Source organism: Myripristis murdjan, chromosome 11, assembly GCF_902150065.1.
Source record: "Myripristis murdjan chromosome 11, fMyrMur1.1, whole genome shotgun sequence".
In the NCBI taxonomy this organism is placed as follows: domain Eukaryota; kingdom Metazoa; phylum Chordata; class Actinopteri; order Holocentriformes; family Holocentridae; genus Myripristis; species Myripristis murdjan.
In genome coordinates, this window is record NC_043990.1 from 25437827 (window position 1) to 25458476 (window position 20650).

The 20650-nt window shown below is 42.2% G+C and overlaps 1 protein-coding gene across 4 annotated transcripts in view; it reads right to left on the reverse strand.

The window, feature by feature from the left end:
* Window positions 1-2614: 2614 nt before the first annotated feature.
* The window catches only part of ctdp1 (CTD (carboxy-terminal domain, RNA polymerase II, polypeptide A) phosphatase, subunit 1), an 85402-nt gene continuing 67366 nt past the window's right edge, over window positions 2615-20650 (reverse strand). For 2 of the 4 annotated variants that reach the window (XM_030063216.1, XM_030063215.1), the window contains exon 13: window positions 9391-10557. In XM_030063216.1, coding sequence (XP_029919076.1) covers window positions 10380-10557 — 178 coding nt within the window. In that variant the 3' untranslated portion in view covers window positions 9391-10379. Of the gene's footprint in view, window positions 2853-9390; window positions 10558-20650 lie in introns of those variants that run through there. The other 2 variants (XM_030063217.1, XM_030063218.1) reach the window with 2 other exon arrangements.

Consider the following 20650-nt stretch of genomic DNA (forward strand, 5'->3'; position numbering starts at 1 on the left):
TATTCTGCTTGTAGCTTCATATGATGATTTCAGCCAGTTTGATTTTGGAGTTGTGGCGTTACACTGCTGTGATTGGGAGATGAAATGAGAGCAGCTTTGTGGTGCGCTTTGATAATTTTTCTGTGTAGAAGCTCAACTGTGTGCGTGCTTATTCAAAAGGTAGTCTTAATTTGAAGAGTTGCTGTCATTTCCTGCATAGGAGCCAGGGGGAAATGAAATATATTTTTCAAAATGGGTGAACTACCCCTTTAAATGAACTTCAAGAATGCATAACAAAAGCACCAGCTAACCAAACCACTTGTTGCCATTGAATTCAAGAAGCGTACCTATTGGTTTACAGCAAACCAGTAGCTTACCCAGCCATGAGGCCTGGGACGCATTAACATATTCAGGGCTGAGCTCTGAGTGTGACTCTCCAGTTGCTCTGGTTTTATACAGGCCTGCTAAAGTATGACACAACAGCGAGGTGCAGCTCCTATCACAGCTATGCAGTAACCTTGAATTACCCAGGTCTCAAGCCTTTCCTATCCTTGGCCAAGACAAGAGAGGGCCCACAACGCTCACACTGAGGCCTGGGGCCACTGGCTTTATGAAGGCTGCAAATCAAACTGACATGGATATGTAATTTTTTAGTTACAGTATAAAATTCCTCATGAAGTTTGCATTGCTTCCATTTTTTATTGGGAAAAAAAGCGCGGATGAATTACTCTGACGGCCTGCCTGCCTCTTTCTTCGGGTACAATGAATAAAATATAAACTTGCCTGTATATCACCGGTGGTGTGGATGACATAATGCACCGTGTTATGAGGGTTGGCATCCCAGATGCTGTGTGAAATAGTAATTAGTAATATACTTCCCTCAATATGAATATCAAATTAAATGTCAGCCGCCTGATCAAATCATAATGATGTTTATGTCATCGAGGAGAGTGCTGTTAACTCATAAGCTGTGCAAATGAACTCTCCTGGTACCATCAAGAGGCTTTAAATATGGAGATGATGAAAAAACTCAAAAAAAAATAAAGGTTTTGCACATGTTTTATTGTGTATCTGCTTGTTCGGAGTCTTTTTGGAAAAGCATACAAGGCATAAAGAGACACGGGTGTGAGCATGATTGGAATAATATGACTGGTGATATCGCTCATCTTCCCGCTGCAGGCCGTGTTTCTAAAGGTCATTTTGAAAGGGCTCATAAAAGCGCTGGCCTCTGAAGAAGCCGCGAGGCACGGATCCTGCCCTGCAAAGGCTGCAGCACCGGGGAGGCACAGGTTGAGCTCTAGATTCATTTGATGGAAAAGGCTAGGGAGATACAATTGGCTCATCATGAAACTGCCCGGCGACCCAATCATCTACATCAGTGAGCACTGTCACATTTCGGTGTCACAAATAACAAGCCTGCCATTAATAAATCCAAGGAGATAGTGGAGCCGAGATCAGCTTCCATTTTTTGCCATGTCACTGAGAGTGATTTCTCTGAAAACCAGGCCCATCATTTCCCTCAGCTGAATCTTTTTTTTTTTTTGAATGGCTGACAAGACTTGCATTTCAAGACACATGGTCAGATAATTTACCTCCAAATAATATTGATTTCTCTTTATTGTGAAATGACTGCTATTGCAATCCTTTTGTGCTGACAGCTTCCAGAAATGTATGAGCAGCAAAATTTGACTAAACTGTTATTTTTGGCTCTATTTGTCATTCACTGCAAAATATTCCATCTGAATATGCTGTTTAGTGTTGAGTCTTATAATCTTGTTTTACTGAAAGGGAATGGGAAAACATCTGTTAGTGAGATGATGCATTATCGTTGACAAATGACATCATCTTGTAATAAGGTTGATTATTCCACCAACATCAAGGCAAGACAATGTCATGGGATTCAAGAAAGCTCCTGAAAACATGGATTCTTTCACCTTCTGTGCATGAAAATAAGATTTTGAGACTCAATACTAAATCATTGGCAAGGGTGGATATTTTTATGCACCAACGGAGCTGCTTCTTGTGATGCTCCAGTGCTGTTCTCCTGAAAATCCCCATTACATAAACAATGCATATAGGCACAGTTATAATGCAGTCTGGCAGTATGTAAAAATACATGCAGCTCTTCTTTGATGTTTTCAAAGAGAAGCTGCAAAAATCAACCATGGCAATGGACAGAAATATCCTGGGCATTAGTGAGGGCTGTATTTCTGGAGGAGCGGAAATTGGCTGAGCTGTGGTATTTTGATTAATATTCTCAGTCTCTAATGACTGGCACACCAGGCCAGCTATTGGCTGATGAAAGATAGGTGACCCTGCGAGAGGCATATATATGAGCTTGATGTGGTGAGAAGCAGTTATTGAATATTCACTGGTATTGTGACTTACAGGGTATCTGTTCTCTCTGTGGCACTCAGAATATAATAAAGCCTTCAAGGGAAAGATGACCCATTTTGAAAAATTTGATGTTATTTCAATACTGGCTGAATGCTTCAAACTCTTACCGTTAGCCTCCTGCCATTGAGATGGACTTTTCCCCGACTAAAGGAAGGAAGGAAGGAAGGAAGGTAGATAGGTAGGTAGGTAGGTAGAGTACTTTATTGATCCCCAGACGGGGGATTATGCTCTTGCAGCAGCTACAATATCACAAAGACAATATCATCCAATAAGTAGAAGACTAGGGGTAAGAAGGCCCTACAGCTCTGCTCAGTGGTACACTGTGGGAGTCTGAGAGTCTCCTGCAGAACGTGTTCCTGTGCCTCTCCATAGTGCTGTGCAGGGGACAAGTGGGACTGTCCACAATGGCCAGAGCCTGGACAGTGTCCTCCATCACAGGCTGACCGCTCTCTGTCCACCTGCCCGGTCAGAAAGTCCTGTAACGGTGAACACAGTAACAAATCCTGAAAGAATTAAAAGCAAACAATAGACACTGGCCACAACAGGCTAACCGCCTTAATTGATTCAAATTGGCAAATACAAAACGTTTGATTTCATGGTGTGAAGTAGAATTTTCACAGCATGAAATTGTGTAAAGAAGAGGTTATTAAAAAAAAAAAAAAAAAAAAAAAACTCAACAGTGAAGCTATTTTCTTGGTGGCCCTTGATTACAACGGCTGGCAGGTGCCTAGAAGCTACATGAAATATGTGTGATAGATGGGAGCAGAGGAAAAGAAGATACTAGCCACAGCATAACTTGTTAGTTATATTTTAGTGCTCCTTAGAAAGTTGTTATGTATGTCCTCCAACATATGTACATGTATTCAAAGAAGAAAACAAACAAGCATACTACTTCTGTCTCTGTGATGGCTGTTAAACCATCTTTGAATGGATTATGGTGATTATTTTTCAGAATATTAGCTGGGGGGAAGTCCACCTTAATGGCAGGAGGCTAACAGTTAAGATTTGGAGCATCCAGCCAGTATCCAGCACTCAGTAACAATGAGAGGAAGATAGAGACACTACTGTCCTACATAATAACAATCTGGGTAGTGAAATAAAATCTCATATTTCAAAATGGGTTAACTATCCCTTTAAACCCACTATTCAGGGAAATTAGCTACACTTTTTTTTTTTTTTTTTTTAAGCTGGACTTGGCTTTGGCACACAAGGGAATTTGACACCTACTGTTCAACTGGCCCAGTGATCACACAGCTCTTTGTCTATTAGAACACTTAAACAGCTTATTGAAATAGTGTCCCATTTATTTCTGGAATCTACTCTGAGCCAGAGAGCGCAGAGTTATACCAGCGCCCTTTTTTATAAGCTGGTTTCAGTCTGCCTCAGCTGGAGGCCTGAGGAGAGATTGCTGAGGAAGCTGCCGAGAAACCCACTTACAGGATGACGAGCCTAACAAAACTCTAAATCCAAACTTTCAAAGCAACGCATAAATTATTCCGAGTGTGTCTGCAAGCGGTTCGATCCCCCATCTGAACTGATTTACCGTCTTTCATCATGCACTTTTGAACTCATGCACCATCTATCTCGTGGTGGGTAAACAGGACTAATTTGCATTGGGCTTGACTGATCACCAGGTTTTTATGTTTCTGTAAGGAATTGCTGCTTAATGTGTCTCGAACATTTGAGGGATTACATGGCTGCAAACACAGGCATCAGAGTATGGAAGGATGGAATACGGAAGGATGCAGTCAAGCTGCTAATGCTGTGAGACTGTGACAGTCCCAGTTTTATTACTGAATACGCCACAAGCTTCACTATCATTCACTAGAACATGAATTCAAGAGACAAACTAAGACAGGACTGTATTGATGATTTAAAATACAGATGAATGATGCTCTAATCACGCAAGCATATGCCAAGGTTTCTGTCATATATTTTCATGAAAAGCCAGGCTTGTTTAATGGATTAAAGAAATAACTTTGGATGCTCCTGTAATAGGTCGCTAAACTTGGAGTAATCAGTCCCTTTCATTCTCTTATTAATGGAAGCTCCCAGGATGAATCTCTTCCACTTACAGCTGCTTCCACTTCCCTCCGCTGCCCTACATACACCAAAACCTGGGGCTACTGAATCCCTGAAGCCCCGTACCCAACTCTCTGAGAAAATATTTGGCTACCTTTGATCTAAAAACCTCTTTCACTTTGTATAATTCATACTTGCACATGATCTTCCGTGATTCAAGATCTGACTAAAAAAATCCCCCCATAACACATATTTTTGGCCAAACATTTGATGTTAACCTGATGAGTCATATAGTTTGTTACACAGAACCATCTGAGAAGTCATCATTGGAAACTGCCAGGCAAAAGATACTAAGCAGGTGATTGGATGAACCATCTGTCTATCACTGTCTATCATGGGCTAAGTTCAACCAATCATAGCAACAAACAGGAAACAACAGCATGCCGCAGTTGCAGGAACTTTGTCAGCAAGCAGTCAAGTTGGTGTAGCTACCTATGAATTCAACGAATATTCAACGAAAAAATACTCACCAGCTAACTGCGCTAACCTCTTGAGAGCCACGATTGTTGACTTTCCTCGCCATCATCACTCATAAACCATGGCCATGGCCGCCAGTAGGACACTGATCAGTCCAAACCGCTGTGGTTCAGCACATCTCTTGAAGCCTGGCATTCTCAGGTAATTGTGATTTGACAAATCCGGCTGCCTTGCAAGGTAGATTTGATGTCACATCCCATTAAGATGATTCTACTGCAGCTAGTTAGAGAGCAGAAATCATTTCAGTGGTAAACATTATATGTTTTGGTGTCAGTCCATCAGATTCAAAGAGTAAGTTCCTATCTCTGGACTAACCCTAACCCTATTTTGCACATAAGTTCATCAATCATTCAGGAAGATGTCCAACCTAGAAGAGCCTAAGATACCAATTTCTCCACTGGCAGAAGCCTCAATAGACCAGAAAGCAATGTAGCCACAAAACAGGCAGTTTTGCAACTTTTTCCTCAACTAACTCTTACATTCACACAGCACAGAGAATGTCCTGCTCTGGTCCAAAGTCAGTCTAAGAAATGGAGCACATCAGTGACTGAAATAGAAGTGGACGGTGCAGTAGAAATGGCTGAAAATCTCACAGTGGTCAACTGTAAAGCACGCACCAGTGTACGCCACAGACTGAAATGGTATAATACAACTACCATGTTGTATCTGACAGGAGGGATCCAGCAGAAGGTCAGGTAAATGGCTGACAGACCCCAAGGGTTATTTCCCTCCTTGTGTCAGTGAAAGACAACATGAGCATCTGTGTTTTCCTCCCAGGTCGTCTCTCAACGGTAGTGCAACCTCTCCAGCCACCTACCCTGAGCACAACGACATGCCGAGATAGCTGGAAAAGATCTGACCTTCCGGTGCGAAAACAGGCCAGAGCTCCTCACTGGATTGAATGTCTGTCAATCACGTCGCACCTTCAGGGAGAAGACAAAGGACGAAAAGCATGGCAGGAATATGATGAGACAGATTAAAGGATTGTTGAGAGAGCACCAGTGGGGCTAGCTGTCACTCATCAGTGAAAGAAACCTTTAATGCCATTTTATCTGACCTTTGGGGGAGGAGGCCTGGGGAAAAGATCATGGAGTCATCTGCCAGAGCGCAGAACCGCATTTGTTTGACTGATCTCCCACTGCATTCCCAGTCTTGTCAAGGGAGCAGGAGCTTTATAGGTAGCTCTCAAACCCTAGGTAGCTCCCCTGACCCTAAAGGACACATGTTGGACTGTTTCAGTGTGGTATTGGGCCCACAGATACACATTAGAAACAGACGAATGTGGTTCCATTTCTAAAGTTGCTTCTTTTAACTACATCCGTGAGTGTACCCTTACACAGCCATTTTGTGTTAAGGCATTTGTGTTGTGTCGGTAATCAGTGAGAGTCTTTGGTGCTAAATCTTATGTTGCACGGTTTCGTGTTTCTGCACTGCACTTCCCAAATATTGAATGTCAGTCAAACAGTCTCTGGTGCCTTTTTCATTGGATTTTCTATTGATGAAGTTTGTTTCTCAAGAGATGGGTCTTTACCTCAGTTTCATCCCAGGGAAGAAAATCACCAAATCATTTAGATTTTTGAGAAGTGTTTTCCTATTGCTAGCTTTTCTAAAGGTAAAGAATTTGGCAAATCATTACAAAGTTGACAGTTTAAGTATCCTACTGAAAATAACCTGCCTAGCTGTCTCCTAATGGGCAAAAATCATACTGTAAGAAGATGTTTTTTGTTGTTGTTGTTGTTTTGTCCTGCCATGATTGAAGATCAGGGAAAGGGCTATGGATTGGTCTCCATCCATCTGTCACATGTGACATCTGAACCTTTGCAGATGAATGTGTTACAATAATATGTGTAAGTAGCTTGACTTTCTTTGGTCCGCAAAGACTTTCCCTTCAGGGACAATACAGTTTCTTCAAAACAATTACTTTCAACCAGTATCCACAAACAAAAACAATTCCACCCAGGGTGACAGGGGGCCATCATTGTCACTGCTGACTTGTTAGGGATACAAATGCATAAAACATCTCTTCCTGTCTGAATGGAGATTCTTCCAGGAAAGAGCCGCTAGACACAGCAGCAACTGTAAAAGCTTTCATGAACTGGCTATAGGTCATACCATTATGGTGATGAGTTAGCAACAGACAGCAGTGAAGTAGACATTCATTTATAAGGAACTGCTGTTCAGACCATTCATTGACCGCTAATGTCCTGTGGATGGGAGCAAATTTATCCGAGACGAGACACTCCCATTAGGGTAGAAATGCTTCACCACAGATGAGCTTCTCTCTGTTTATTGGTGTTTACCTTGGCTTCTAATGTGGTCGATGGTGATAAGCCATGCTGGGAAAAAAAACACCCAGCATCATACCAGAGCCAGATTCATGGTCATAACAGACTTTATATGACCCTGCAGCTGATTCCTGTGTTTACCTGTGCTAAACCATAACCAGCGCTGTCCCTGAGGACCCATTATCTCGACTAAATGAGAGGAAATAAAGCGGCAATGCCTGATTTAGTACAAAGACACATCCTCCTCATTTTTTTTTATTTATTTGTAATGGAACATAATTCCCTGGCAAAATATATAGGATCTTGGCAGCCCTATTGCAGAGAATAAATGTAATGAACAAGCCATTGTAATTAAACATTGGAGATATGTTGCATTAAATATGCTGCATTATCACCAAACACCCATCAAAAGAGAAATGAGATATAAATGCCATGCTTTTATCAGGCAGAAATAATTCTTTGAGGCTAGTCAACTGAGATGACTGACGTACCTTCCAGTAATGACAGTTTGTCTCAGTGGAATAACAAGCAGGGGAAAATAAAGATTGTTCTCCAGGTACACACATTTTCCTCACATGTATCAATCTGAGGAGCGAGATGAATTTATCTTGCATGACGCCTAATGATTCTGTTATGGATTTCATAACACAGATTTCCACCACTTCCATTAATGGAGTAGTTGTCCACAAAGTATCATTAAAAGTAAAGCACTAGTGGTATTTCCATAATAACATGCACATTATGATTAAAATGTTAAATCTTGGCAGCTCTACTGCAGAAAAACCATTAGCAGCCAAAGGTTAATGTATTTTTTCATTTTAAAGTATGCACATATCCATGTGGTGATCATATTCAGGGAACGCTGGGTTAAGCAGAACATTTTAAACATCTGATGGAAGATACTAAATTCTCCCATACAGAGCATCATCTTCAAAGTTTCTTGGGATGCAAAAAACTGACTCAAGTTGAATGCATTACTTATAAAACACATCTTTATTAAATGAAAAGTATCTTCTCTCAGGGTCAAGTAGGAAATAGACTTTACAAATATTTTACATTAGTTTTTGATTTTTTTTTTTTTTTTTTTCGATTGAAACTAGGACAAAACCACCACAAACAAGAAAACATCAAGAAAGAAAGGTGATACTGGACAGTGGTATTTAATGGTGAAACAGACACGGGCAGTGTGGGACAGGAATCACAGTGGCCTACACCCAAATGGATATCTGAGATTACCAAAACAAACTGAAATTACCACTACATATGAAAAAAAAAACAAAACAAAAAAAAAAACCAGACAAACAAAAAAAAAAAAAACACCTAGGCTTTACTGTCCAGACATCTGTGTTGAAATGGATTGAATTCAAAGAAATGGATCTGTCGAGGGCTGACTACAGAATGTAGACCACAGTCTTCCCTACATCAATGCAAATGGAAAAACAACGAGCAACCCATACGGTGTCATAATCATCTAATAATAAAATATACAGGGATGCAATGTGCTCCATTCAAGCTTCACTAGGCGACTTTTTTCACGCTGGTGCCGCCAAATTGCAACGAGAAGTGACAATGTGAAAAATTGGATCTTCAGTGGAACGAAATCCTTTAATGTGACATCAATTAACTGCACACAGCTCGCTCATGATTACCAAGCCAGCCGCTCTGCGATGCCTCCCACCAAAGGACACCAAAGAGATGACAGAGGCAAAAGATCTAACAGTGGTGTGTCCAACTTTCTCTGGACAAATTGCGCACTCACCGCTGCCCAAGAAACTGCTCTGACACCGGAATTTAATTTGGGCCAGTGAAGCGAATCCGCTGCATCTCAACTAGTGAGAATAGCACCGTCTTCTCTGTCGGAACTCCACTGGTAAGACAAGTTTATTTGCCTAGTGCAGCTTCGGGGTAATAGGGCACAACCTGTTAACAGCTGCAGTATGCAGGGGCAGTGGGCTGATTAAAGTGGCTTCACTTCACAGTACCAAATGGTATCGGCCTGATGAGGGAGAAGCAATCAGCACTAAAGAGATACTTCACCCATTTTGAAAAATATGACATTATTTCACTCCCCTCTTCGCTGTTCTGCGGGACAGTAGTGGTGCTATCTTCCTTTCACCATTACTGAGAGCTGGATACTGGCTGGATGCTCCAAATGCTCACCAGTTATTTTTCAGAAAGTTAGCTGGGGGGAAGTCAATCTCAATGGCAGGAGGCTAACAGTTAGCATTTGGAGCATCCAGCCAGTATCCAGCACTCAGTAACAATGAGAGGAAGATAGCACCACTAAGGGGCTACATAACAACTAGCGGGGATGTAACATCACATTTTTCAAAATAGTTGCACCATCCCTTTAACAGCTCATTATTGTCACCCTACATGTCACTTATGACCTGTCTGATGTGTCCTGCTGCTGTATGAAAATAAACATTGACTGGGCAGGAAGTTCAGTTCACAGTGGAGGTGCACCAAGGGGCTGTACTTCACAAAAAAGCTGAGAACTACCTACCATTACCGTATCAAATGTACAAACATGATGTGGAGGAAGAAAACAACTCAAGACTCAAGAAAACACATTCAAACGTCTAGATCTGCTGGTTGCAATATTTACCCCTAAAAACTGTTAAGGAGGCAAAAAATAAAATAAAAATGGAATTCAAAAGTAAAATGTTTAGCTGCAGGCTTGGCAAACCTATTTCAAACTCTTTGGCATGTAAGACCAATAATTTTCATATTTTTTTTTATAGTTTTATTTAACCTTATTATCGGTATAAAAAATTCAAATAGAAAAGAAAAAAACAAACAAAAAAAGTATCAAATTTCATGTCATCTATGTTATCTCACAATAAAATGTTAACATCAAAGTCTTTGATGCCAAAAAGGCTCTAAATCAACCCTAAAAAAATTTCTCTAAGCCTTTATTTACACAGCAACATGTCGTAGTAGACTAATTTCTGTACATAACATTCATTTTTTATTACAGCACACATTCATGGCTCACGCATCCTAAGTACACACAGACTCCAAAGAACAGAAAAATAGGATATTTAGGTACCACTTGTGTGTGAGTGTGTGTGTGTGTAGGGGGGGGGGGGGTTCTTGGGGTGGTGGGGCTGCTTTTTGATGTCATGTCCCTGTGACTGAGTCCTGTCGTTTTCCAGGTCACATAAAGTCATTGAGCTCTGCTTCCAAGGCGGCAGCCATCTCGTCTGCCTCCGAGCTGCTGCCTTCCTCTTCCTCATTGGAGTCCTTGGACGACTCGTCGGCAGAGACCTCCGCCTCCTCCTTCTCCTCCCCATCTTCCTCTTCCTTGGCTTCATCAAGCTTGCGTTTGTGCCCCCTGGAGAAATGAGACAGGACGATTTAGAAAATGGAACTGTAAATCTTTCATCTCGGGGACTCCCATACTGTACTTGCCGTTGCCTCAAACCCGCATTTGCATTATGCCATCTGCATTTCCAGATTACAGGCGCATGCAGAGACTGTCTGGTCTTGCAAATACACAGTGGCAGTGCCGCGTTGTTTCTGATGTAATCTGCAAAGCAAGTTATGTAATTTTTTTTTTTTTTCTTCCACAGCGAGCGACCCAGAGAAAAGGTGGTCCTTGATGTCTCTGTGAACACAACCACTGAGGAGGCTTGAGTAAAAGATTAAAGCCTGGAACAGACTGACGCTTTTAAAATCTTGGAAATTTCTCCTAAATGTGCAATGACTTGGAGTGACAGCAATTTAGAGTTTGGAGATATTTTCTTGTCAAACTTTTTTTTTCTTTAGAATGAGATATGCAATCAGCAAAAAGATAAGGAATGGAATAATCTGCCATGTAGCATACGGCTTGCTCACAACAGCGTGGCCCCTTGAGAATGACATAATGTAATAAACAAGGGTCTGTGTTCCCCATCCAGACTGTACGGGTGCGCTGTGTAGTCTAACTCCCCTCCAGCTGATGGCATTCACAAAGGATCGAGAGAGGCTGAGAGCAGATGTGCAGCCCCTCTCATGTTTAAGAGTCAAACAGTGCTGGGGTGACGAGGGATTCGGAACAATGAGCGCCGAACGAGCCAGATATGAACTGAGGAGGAAGGAGCAGAGCAGGAGGGGGGAGCAGAGGATGGTTCGTAAGAGGAATGAGAATGCGATGAGACATTGATCGCTTTTCCGCCCGGCATTAACACAGGTACTGTCTGGGGCGGACAGAGCAAAAACGTGTAGACGGTGTGTGTAAATACGCCGATGATGCACTGAAGATCGAATACTACAGGGACAAACTTCCAGAACTGAAGCAAATGCAAGTCAAACAGGCATCAGGCAGCCAGTAACATACTTGTCAAAATGGACTGTCAGGATACTGGTGGATAGGGAACAGGAGAGAAGTGTGTATTGTTACTTTAAAGGATGTTAATATTACTAGAGAAAGAGATTGTGGCAATCTCTGAGGGGAGGAAAATGATTCAATTTAGACGTGTGTGCTGGACTTGCATTTTTACAATCCAGATATCAGATGAATTTGAGTGCTAATCCTTGTTTGTTTTGATTTTGACATCTTTAGTGAGAAGAGGTCTGGATTATCTGTTGATGAAGTTTGTTTCTACAGGTGATGCTTTTGTGCTTGGTTTGCTTATCACTGCTTATACTCACTACCCACTTCTTGTAATTATTAAAAACAAACTCCTGTTGCCAGAAATGTAAAATGCATCCCTTCCTGTGTGCTGGAGGATTTTTCTGCAGGAAAGAGTTACCACACACTGGGTGTTTAGAGCTTCCTGGACTGGCTACAGGTTGTGTTACTATCCTGGTTCATCAGTCAGTGATAGTCTTTTATTTATATGGAAAGAGAAGAGATTAATACTTGAGTGCCAGGTGGAGAAGGAGCCTCTGAGACTAGAATCACTGAGTTCAAGAAGAAAAAAACAAAACTGAATCTACTGCCATGTGGTGAAAAGGGCTGTGTAACATGGCTGTAAACATGCCACCCCCTCTCTCCATCTCTGCTCTGGCTTCTGTGTGACATCTCCTCTGCAGACGGGCTTGTTAGCATGACGCTAATGAGGCAGGTAGGGGTCTTGTGTGATTGCGGCGGAGGCCTGACACGGGTCCTGCCGAGGGGACCTCTCTCATTAGACCACGCCGCTGTCAGAGGACCTCGCTTACCTCCCCCAGCAGCAAAGCTCTCATTGCGGTGTTATTTAAAGGTTAGATGTCAGCTAACATTGGTGGAGAAGATTGGTGAAATGACAGTTACAGTGGACCCCTGCAGATCGCTTGGTGTGTGTGTGTGTGTGTGTGGCACTGCTGCACAGCTCTGATCCTCCAACTGAACGAGCGCTTTCATTTTCAAAGCCATAAAACCAGGGCTCCATGGTCAGAGGGTAATGGTGAGGCTGAGCAGTAATGGCTCAGAGACGAGCGATTAATGACGTCTATTTTGCAAAGGAGAAAATGAGACAGTTGGCAATTCCTGATGTACCACCATCAGTGATACTGTTTTTGCAACCTGAGTCGATTGGTGACACTATATGAGTCACTGTTGAGTGTGTGTGTGTGTGTGTGTGAGAGAGAGAGAGAGTGAGTGAGTGAGAGAGGGACTGCAACTGAGTGTGCATGTTTGTACTTGTGTACCCCTCCATCCCTCTCCCATCTCCAAATATTAACAGTGGAGACAGCAGGGGGGGAGTTCCTTCATTGCTTTCTGCTTCACATCATTACACCCAATCTGAAGCCTCGTCTATTAATCCCACCACCCACAGACCCAGACTGTACAGAAACACCTCAAAACTCCCATGGCGCTCCAATTGACTCTATAACAGGTTTCAGCAGCCATCCACTTAGACTTCACCTGTCTTTGTGGGTTATCCTAACTACACTGCTAAAAAGAGCTTCTTTCAGGGTAATTCAGGGCAACTGGTAATGTCTTGACTTTAAATTTCATTTGATGTATTATTTTGTCATGATGATATTCAACGGACAGGCTTTACGCAGTCTAAAAATCACATTTGTCAGTGTCACTTTGAAAGATAACAACCGTTGTACTGTTTAGGTTCCTACTCAAAAGCGAGTTATAAAAATTGGTACTAAATTTGTTATTCAGCATATTCACACGGTGGCCACTATATTGTTACGTCACACACAGGTTGGGAAGCTCAAATTCTGTACACAAAAAAGACTGTACTACTGTGGAGCACGGTGCACATCTTACAAACATCTGAAGTCTGACAAAAATATATATACAGTATTTTACTGCCTGTCCACTGAACAAAAACAAAGAAAAATTGGAGTGTGAAAATTAGAAAAGGGGAGGTAAAAAAAGCATATTTGGTCATCTATTGGTTATCATTAGGAAAAATCAGGCAACAGCATTGAACCATATAATAACTATAGTTAGAATGATGAAGGGCTGAAACGGCTCCTTGAGGGTTAGAGTTAGGGTTAAGCCTCAAAGCTTCATTTCATCTACAGAACTCTATACGGCGGGCTGTGGAGCGCTCAGACAACAATCACTGTGACACGAATGCATGTGATTTGACTGCGAGTTGCAAACTATGGCAGCAAGACGGAGGAAGGGAGAGAAAGCACGAGAACAGGCAGGCTCGTCTAGAACAGTCTCAGACTTTTGACACTTTTGACATTTCAAACTTAAATAAAAAGAAAATGCAGCTCAGCTATCCATTGTACGATGGAACTTGCGCACTACAAAAGCATATCAATGCTACGGTATCCCAACAGGAAACATCCTGTCTACCAAGGCCTGATCAGGTCACGGGGCACTTCCGTGATGAAAGGGGAATTTGAGGATTTTATTATCATTATTAGAATTGACCTATCACTTAGAAAAAGACAAATTGGATCGACTCTGAATCCATTATCCTGCTGTTATGAAGGGCTTCAACTTGCACGAGTGTTTACGATGCTGTTAAAATGGATGGGCAGGCACACACATTCTGTAATGCTGTGTGTGATGGATGACAATGTTAATCTTTTATCTTCCTACTAAACAATTAACCCACCTCTTCTCATTTCCTGCCGTCTTACCTTTGTCTCTAGGGTAATCATTACCATCTCACCTTTCCAGAGGCCTGAGGGGCTTGCCTTTCAAAGACGTCAGTAGTGTCTAACACACAGTCTATTCTGCTTGCCTCTAAAAGAATTAGAGCTCCACTGGAAAAGTCAAGAGCGCAGATGAACGGCATCACAGCAGTGAACCACAGGAACTCACGGATGTGACGCGGAATTTGTCTCTTCATCTTTAAAATTACACACCACAGCAACTCTGAACATAAGGTAATGAAAGAGAGTGAAGTCTGAAGTTAGATGGAGGCATGGGAAAACACACCCAATTTAAGGGCCAATTCATACGCCCCCCTCCCCCAAATCCCATTTCTTCTTAAGCAGATGACTAATTAGACAGTTCCATTATTAAGAAGCTCCAAGGCTCCTTTTCAGAGAGAGCAAAAGGTGAGGCTAATCTAGATAAGGAGAGAGTTAGAGACAAAACCATACAGGGAGAGATGAAAGCATTAGGGTTCCCCAGGTAAGGGAACTAAATGAGAAAAAGATGAAACAATGTGGGTTCCAAAGTGTCAGGCTAGCTTGCTAATTGAGAGTTTCCCCATTATTCACTTTCATATGTTTCATATGGCGAGGCTGCTCAGATAATCCGACCTCAGGAAACATTTCCTTCATTTAAATTTCCTCATTACTGGCTCTCACCTCGGCCAATAATGCCTCGCTGCTGCCCTTATGGGAATGTGACACCCAGCCAGCTCCAACAAGGAAGAAGCTGTGAGAGAAATGACGTTCACACCAGCACAACTTGGAAAAGAAAGTCGCTATCCGATGTTGCAGAGCTGCACATGTAGTTTTATACCTTCCAGCAAGAAGAGTATCCACTACAGAGGTTATGGCGTGTAGTTGTGGAAAGCTGACAAGTGAATGGGACTGCTCAGGGCCTGGAGTGTCACTGGCTCTAAGCCCAGAGAGAGAATTTAACATGAAGCTCTCATCACTGACATCAGAGCCAATGCAGGCCTGATCTGTCAAATAGTATTCATCACGTATAGCTCCTGTCACTTATACAACTATTAAAGGGGTATTTTACGGCTGAAAAGATGGTCTCTTCATAAAACTGGGCTGTCTATCCAGTAGAAAGGTGCCAGTATTTTTGAAACTGGTGATACATGACCAGAGACGAGGGAGAAAAAGGGCCGTGGTGCTCCCTTTTGCTCAAAAGAGAAATCCTACAACAACCACAATGTATTGGGCTTGTTGTCTTCCAAGGTGATGAGACAGCAAAGCCTTACCTTGCTGGAGCAGGAAAAAGTTATTTTAAACAATATCTGTTGGTTCACAAAAACCTTTGATTTGCAATGGTGTTGATCTACATTGCTCCTGGGTGCAAAGACTCAAAGAGGAAATGGCGTGCTCTCTTGACTGGACTGTCCACAAACTGTAGTTTGAACATCCCTACAGCTAGCACATGAGTGGACAGCTGTGGGTGAAGGCAACATGGGGGTGAGGTAGACATTGGCCATTTGTTTATACTACCCACACTGTAATGATACAAAGCTGGTTGAAATGTGCAAAGTATTCCTTTAATACCTCATTCCAAGATGGGAACGTTCAATTTGGAACCGTAACAACAAAACCATTTGGCACATCAAGTACCCTGCAGAAGTTTTTGGAACCAGTACTCATGCATGGAGCAAAATCCATCCCCAAAATCCCTGCTTGTTCAATTGAATGTGGCCTACTCATCTTGCACTGTCAGAAATATCACATTTGTGCGTAAAACAAAAAGATTAGCAGTGGACACAGGTGTTGTGGTCATTACTTTCTAATTCTATTATCTCTATGTACTTTGGAGGAACATGATTGAATTTGAGGCGTCAAGAGGACATGCTACATAGCACCCAGCAGTGAATAAATGGCCTGGAGCTACAGCTGCTTCAATAAAACATTATTAGCGATACATAAATGATATAAAATGACTAATATTGCTCGGGAAAACTGTATGCGCTCCCAGTCGAACCACATTTATGAGATTGTGTGCTTCTGTCACACAATCCAGACAGTGCTCACGCTGCCCTGGGGAGCATTCAGAAGGGCTAAGTTGGGGAAGAGTTTATAGAAATGGCTGGGCTAAAGTTTAATCTTGTGATGCAGTGCACACAGCATGGCAGGGTAACTACTCCCACTGATAAAGCAGCAGCACAGACAGGCTCTTCCTTCAGTCCAAAGCTCTCAACTTTACCTACAGCGTTCCAGTCTAGGGCTGGAGAGGAAGTAGGGAGGGGGTTGCAGAAAAAAAAATTAGGAGAGAACGAGAGACAGGAATTGTGGGGGAAGCCCTGTAAAAGCAGAGACTTCAAAGCTTGTCACAGCTCTGTGGAGCTCTGCTTAGAGCAAGGAAAGAGTCGGGGAAGGAGGGGCTGAGCGAAAAGGGGATCTACAGCAAAAAGGCAATTGGAGGAAAGAAAGTGTGAAGTGGAAGGAACAGATATTGGGACAGGAGAGAGAGAGAGATAGAGAGAGAGAGAGAGTGAAACGGCAAAATAAAGAACTAGCTAAACCGTGAGGAGATAAACCCAAGTCCTCCTGGCTTCTGGACTTTCACCTGTGTAGGAGGTGTGGAAAAAGACTGCAAGGTGAACTATGAGGTCTCAAGCTGCTCGAGTTAAGAACCAGATAACCAAACAGCAATAAAACCAACGTGGTATCCATCCTCACTCCTTCATGTGGCTCAATCCATAGGATTCAATTACATAAGGTAACAGCTGTGCTTTTTCTCAGCACCAGCCACCTACAAATGAGTCTGCAAGAGAGTTAACAAGGGCAGAGGGGATACTACTCAACAGTGTCAGTTATTTCTATCTGTATAGTATGCTTACAATGTAGCAATTCTTGATTCCTATTTACAGTAGATCTGCCATTTGTAGACAGCATATCCACGCCACTGTTTGTGACATTCTAAACTCACAAACAAAGCACTGATGTGGGGGTGGGCAGGACTTTGAGGGGACGATGGGAACTTTGCTTAGTGATCAAACACAAACAGACTTTCACTGATGTCCAAGACCTGTGCGACCGGACCAAAGGACCCACATAGTAACACCATTCGAGAACTCACATGCTCTTAAAGCCCCTCTTGTGAAAAACACATTTTTGTATGGATGGCCGAATTTATCTCTTTACAAAGTTTGACAAGACTTATACACACAGAGGCAAAAAATAAATAAAGAAATAAATAAAAAATAAAAACCCACTGACGCCGACATCCCAGAACTAACAGTCTGAGGAAGGTGTGATGTGGTGTGTCAGCTGTGTGAATCACTGTCACTGTCATTTATATCTTCACAGTCCCCCGTGTCTGCATCAGCCCCCCTCTCCACCCCCTCCCATCTCGCGCTCAGCCACGGGCTGAAAAATCAGATTAAAGCCCCGCAGCTTTCTTTCATATGAGTTACCATCTTTTCTCTGTCTGTTCATTGGCAGCAGCAGCTTTGACAAGGCTGCAGGGTTCCCTTCACGGCAGCTTGAGAAGGATTTGGACCCAGAGCTTTGGACCCGGCAGCTGGCTCAAGAGCAGGGAAAAAGAATACATTGGTACATGAAATTCTGACTTCTTTATCTTCAATGGCGGAACAGCCATTTTGTCCATCAAGCCTGATCCTGTAAGTGTCCCTGAACCTCCTGCCTGCTAAATCATTTTAAGAGTGTCAACTGAACTGCTAAAATCTACAACATACACAGCAAATATCGATTGATTTAGCCACACACCTCCTCTACGACAGTGAGAGGCCCAGCTGTGTGATTTTCTTTTCTTACAGTGCAGTTGAGTATCCAGCAGTTCCAAAGCCATTTAATTCATTTATAAGCTTTAAGTGTCCACGTTCATAAAATATCTGAGTCTAGTTTTTGCTGAGGTTTTCAGAGGTTTTCACACCTACTCTACGAAAAATATGTAAGCACTCCTGCTGCCACTTACATTTGCTTTCTCTCCAGTCTCTCACAAATAGTAAAACCTATTCAAGCACAGTGACAATGACAGGTGACACAAGGTCTGGGTGATAATTCTGTATGCAGTAAAATGAAAAAAATTGGTGGGTGCCTTTACTTAAAGTACTAAAAAGTGAAAACTGCACATTTTTAGCATGGGTTGTCCTAAGATGGCAGTATAGTAGAAACTAACCTGACATTTGCCTTGCGTTCACTGTAAAACGGCCGGTTTGCAACCAAACCAAGCATCACATTGACTTCATTGCTATGTGTGCCGGCTCGCCAGCCTAACAAGACAACATTTTCTCATTGCACCCAATCATCTGCTGCAACTGGTCGAGAATGTTGCATGATTGGCTGCATTTTTTTTCCCCCATGTATGTCCTTTGGTCCATGTGTTTCTGGTGTCTTTGTTTATATTGTGCTCTTGCAGCCTCGCTGAAGTTATGACTGGATAAGTGATAGCAAACTCAACTGATAGCAAACTCAAAAAGAAATCTCAAACAAACTGAGCACCAATGATCCCAGCTTTTGACAGGAAGGGGAAAGCTGCATGACGAATTGGGGTTAACTGCTACAAGGCTATCCCCCCCCCATGTGTTCTTGTCTCCTCCTATCTCATGCTTCACCCTGTGATATGCAAGTCCCCAATCTGGTGTGGAGCGTCATAAAAAGGAAAAACTTGTAGAGGGTATATAGACATTTTCCCCACAGTGCCATGTTTGACAGCAGTGCAAAATCAATTTTGTTTCTACTCTGCTGCTGCCTTAACACAGGCAGTGTGAGTGTCATGCTCTACCGACTGAGTAGGTAGATCCATGTTCACTAGGAACGTGGTTCACTTGGTTCACCTCTTTATACCATTTTTCCAAGCACGGGAAGAGCCAAGCCAATCACCACAGATGTGTTTGCTGTAGGTATGTTACAAAACGTTAATGGTGCTGGGATCACACAAATACACAAAATGTATTTGTGTTCATAGACAGCTATGGAAGGATTCTGTGTCTCAAAAACGTTGAAATGAAACTGATAAGGCATTGTTATCGATTGCACAGCAATATAAACCTTTGTTGCAACTCTGATTCACTGACAAAATGAAAACATCACAAAGAGCTATAGAAAAATGCAGCAAAAGATTATTTTAGCTTATGCATCGATATTCAACACTTAAGCACAAGAGCGCTAGTACTTTCTAGGTACTCAGATGTAGAATTGGATAGGGTGGGGGTGGATAGGGAGGGAGCTCCTTCGTACATGGATGTACAGTGCACCAGCCTCCAGTTGGCTGCTGCTTATATTATTTAACAGTATGCTGTTACTATAAGTAAGCTGTGCTCGACCGTTTTCACTATCATAAAAGAGTGGTGTTGTTTTGGTGAAACAAGTAAGTCAAGCTGACAAACCATCACCATACCACAATTATGCAAATTTTTTTTGTACCATACTGGACATAAAGACCCACACATGTATAACAGGTTAAAGGGAAATTATGTAACCAGTGATTTCCATAGAACCAACAAGAACTGCAGAATCAGCAAGACTCATCTCCTCCTACACAAGTCTCTGACACAGCTCACCTCTCCAGCCATTTATGATGGGCAGCAACTGGCTCATACAATACAGTCACAGGCTCACAACACTGATGAGTGAGCTGGCTATGATCGTAAGCACAAAGTGATCATGATCACTTTTTGCTATGGGCCAGAAAAAGTCTTCCTTTTTTTGTTTTTGTTTTCTTACCATATCAAAGTGTGCAAGTGAGAAGGCAACACCAAGGGTATGGAATAAGGTCTACACAAGCAAGGCCAATTACATACTAGGGACCAGGCTAAGACACACTATGTACACCAGCAACAAAGGTCTTTCCATATGCTGGAAAAAATGGCTAAATTAAATACTGTGGGAGAAAAAAACCCTCCACACTCTGCCCTTGAATATTCATGCTAGCCTTGACAAAGATCCTCTATTTGCTTGGAGTTCAGGTTGTATCAGATGGAGAGTATTTTTGGGTTTTCATTTCCAGATTATATTTCCCCAAGGAAACTGTGAAGGGAAAAAACAACTGGTTGGAGAAATATGGAGCTCTTGGAGGCAATATTCAATTATACTACTGTGGAGACCTGTTGGGAAGATTGACGAGTTGCGTTTTCCTACTCAAATTCATATGGACACCTCAAAAAATGGATGAGAGCATAGAGGGTGGGTCTTATTAGTTTCCTTCAGTGTTACATAATTATAAGGGATGTTATTCCAGGCTTTTCTACTCTGAATGAAATAGAAAGCCTGGAAAAGAGGTTACTGATATGCCAGAAAACTAGAAGTACTTTGGATGTATTGGATTACCCTCTGAAATATATTTATTGTCATATCAGTCTAACTGTAATAGTTGTGTTGCTCAAACAGGAGAGCATTAACATGAGGACCACTCTATGACAGTTCAG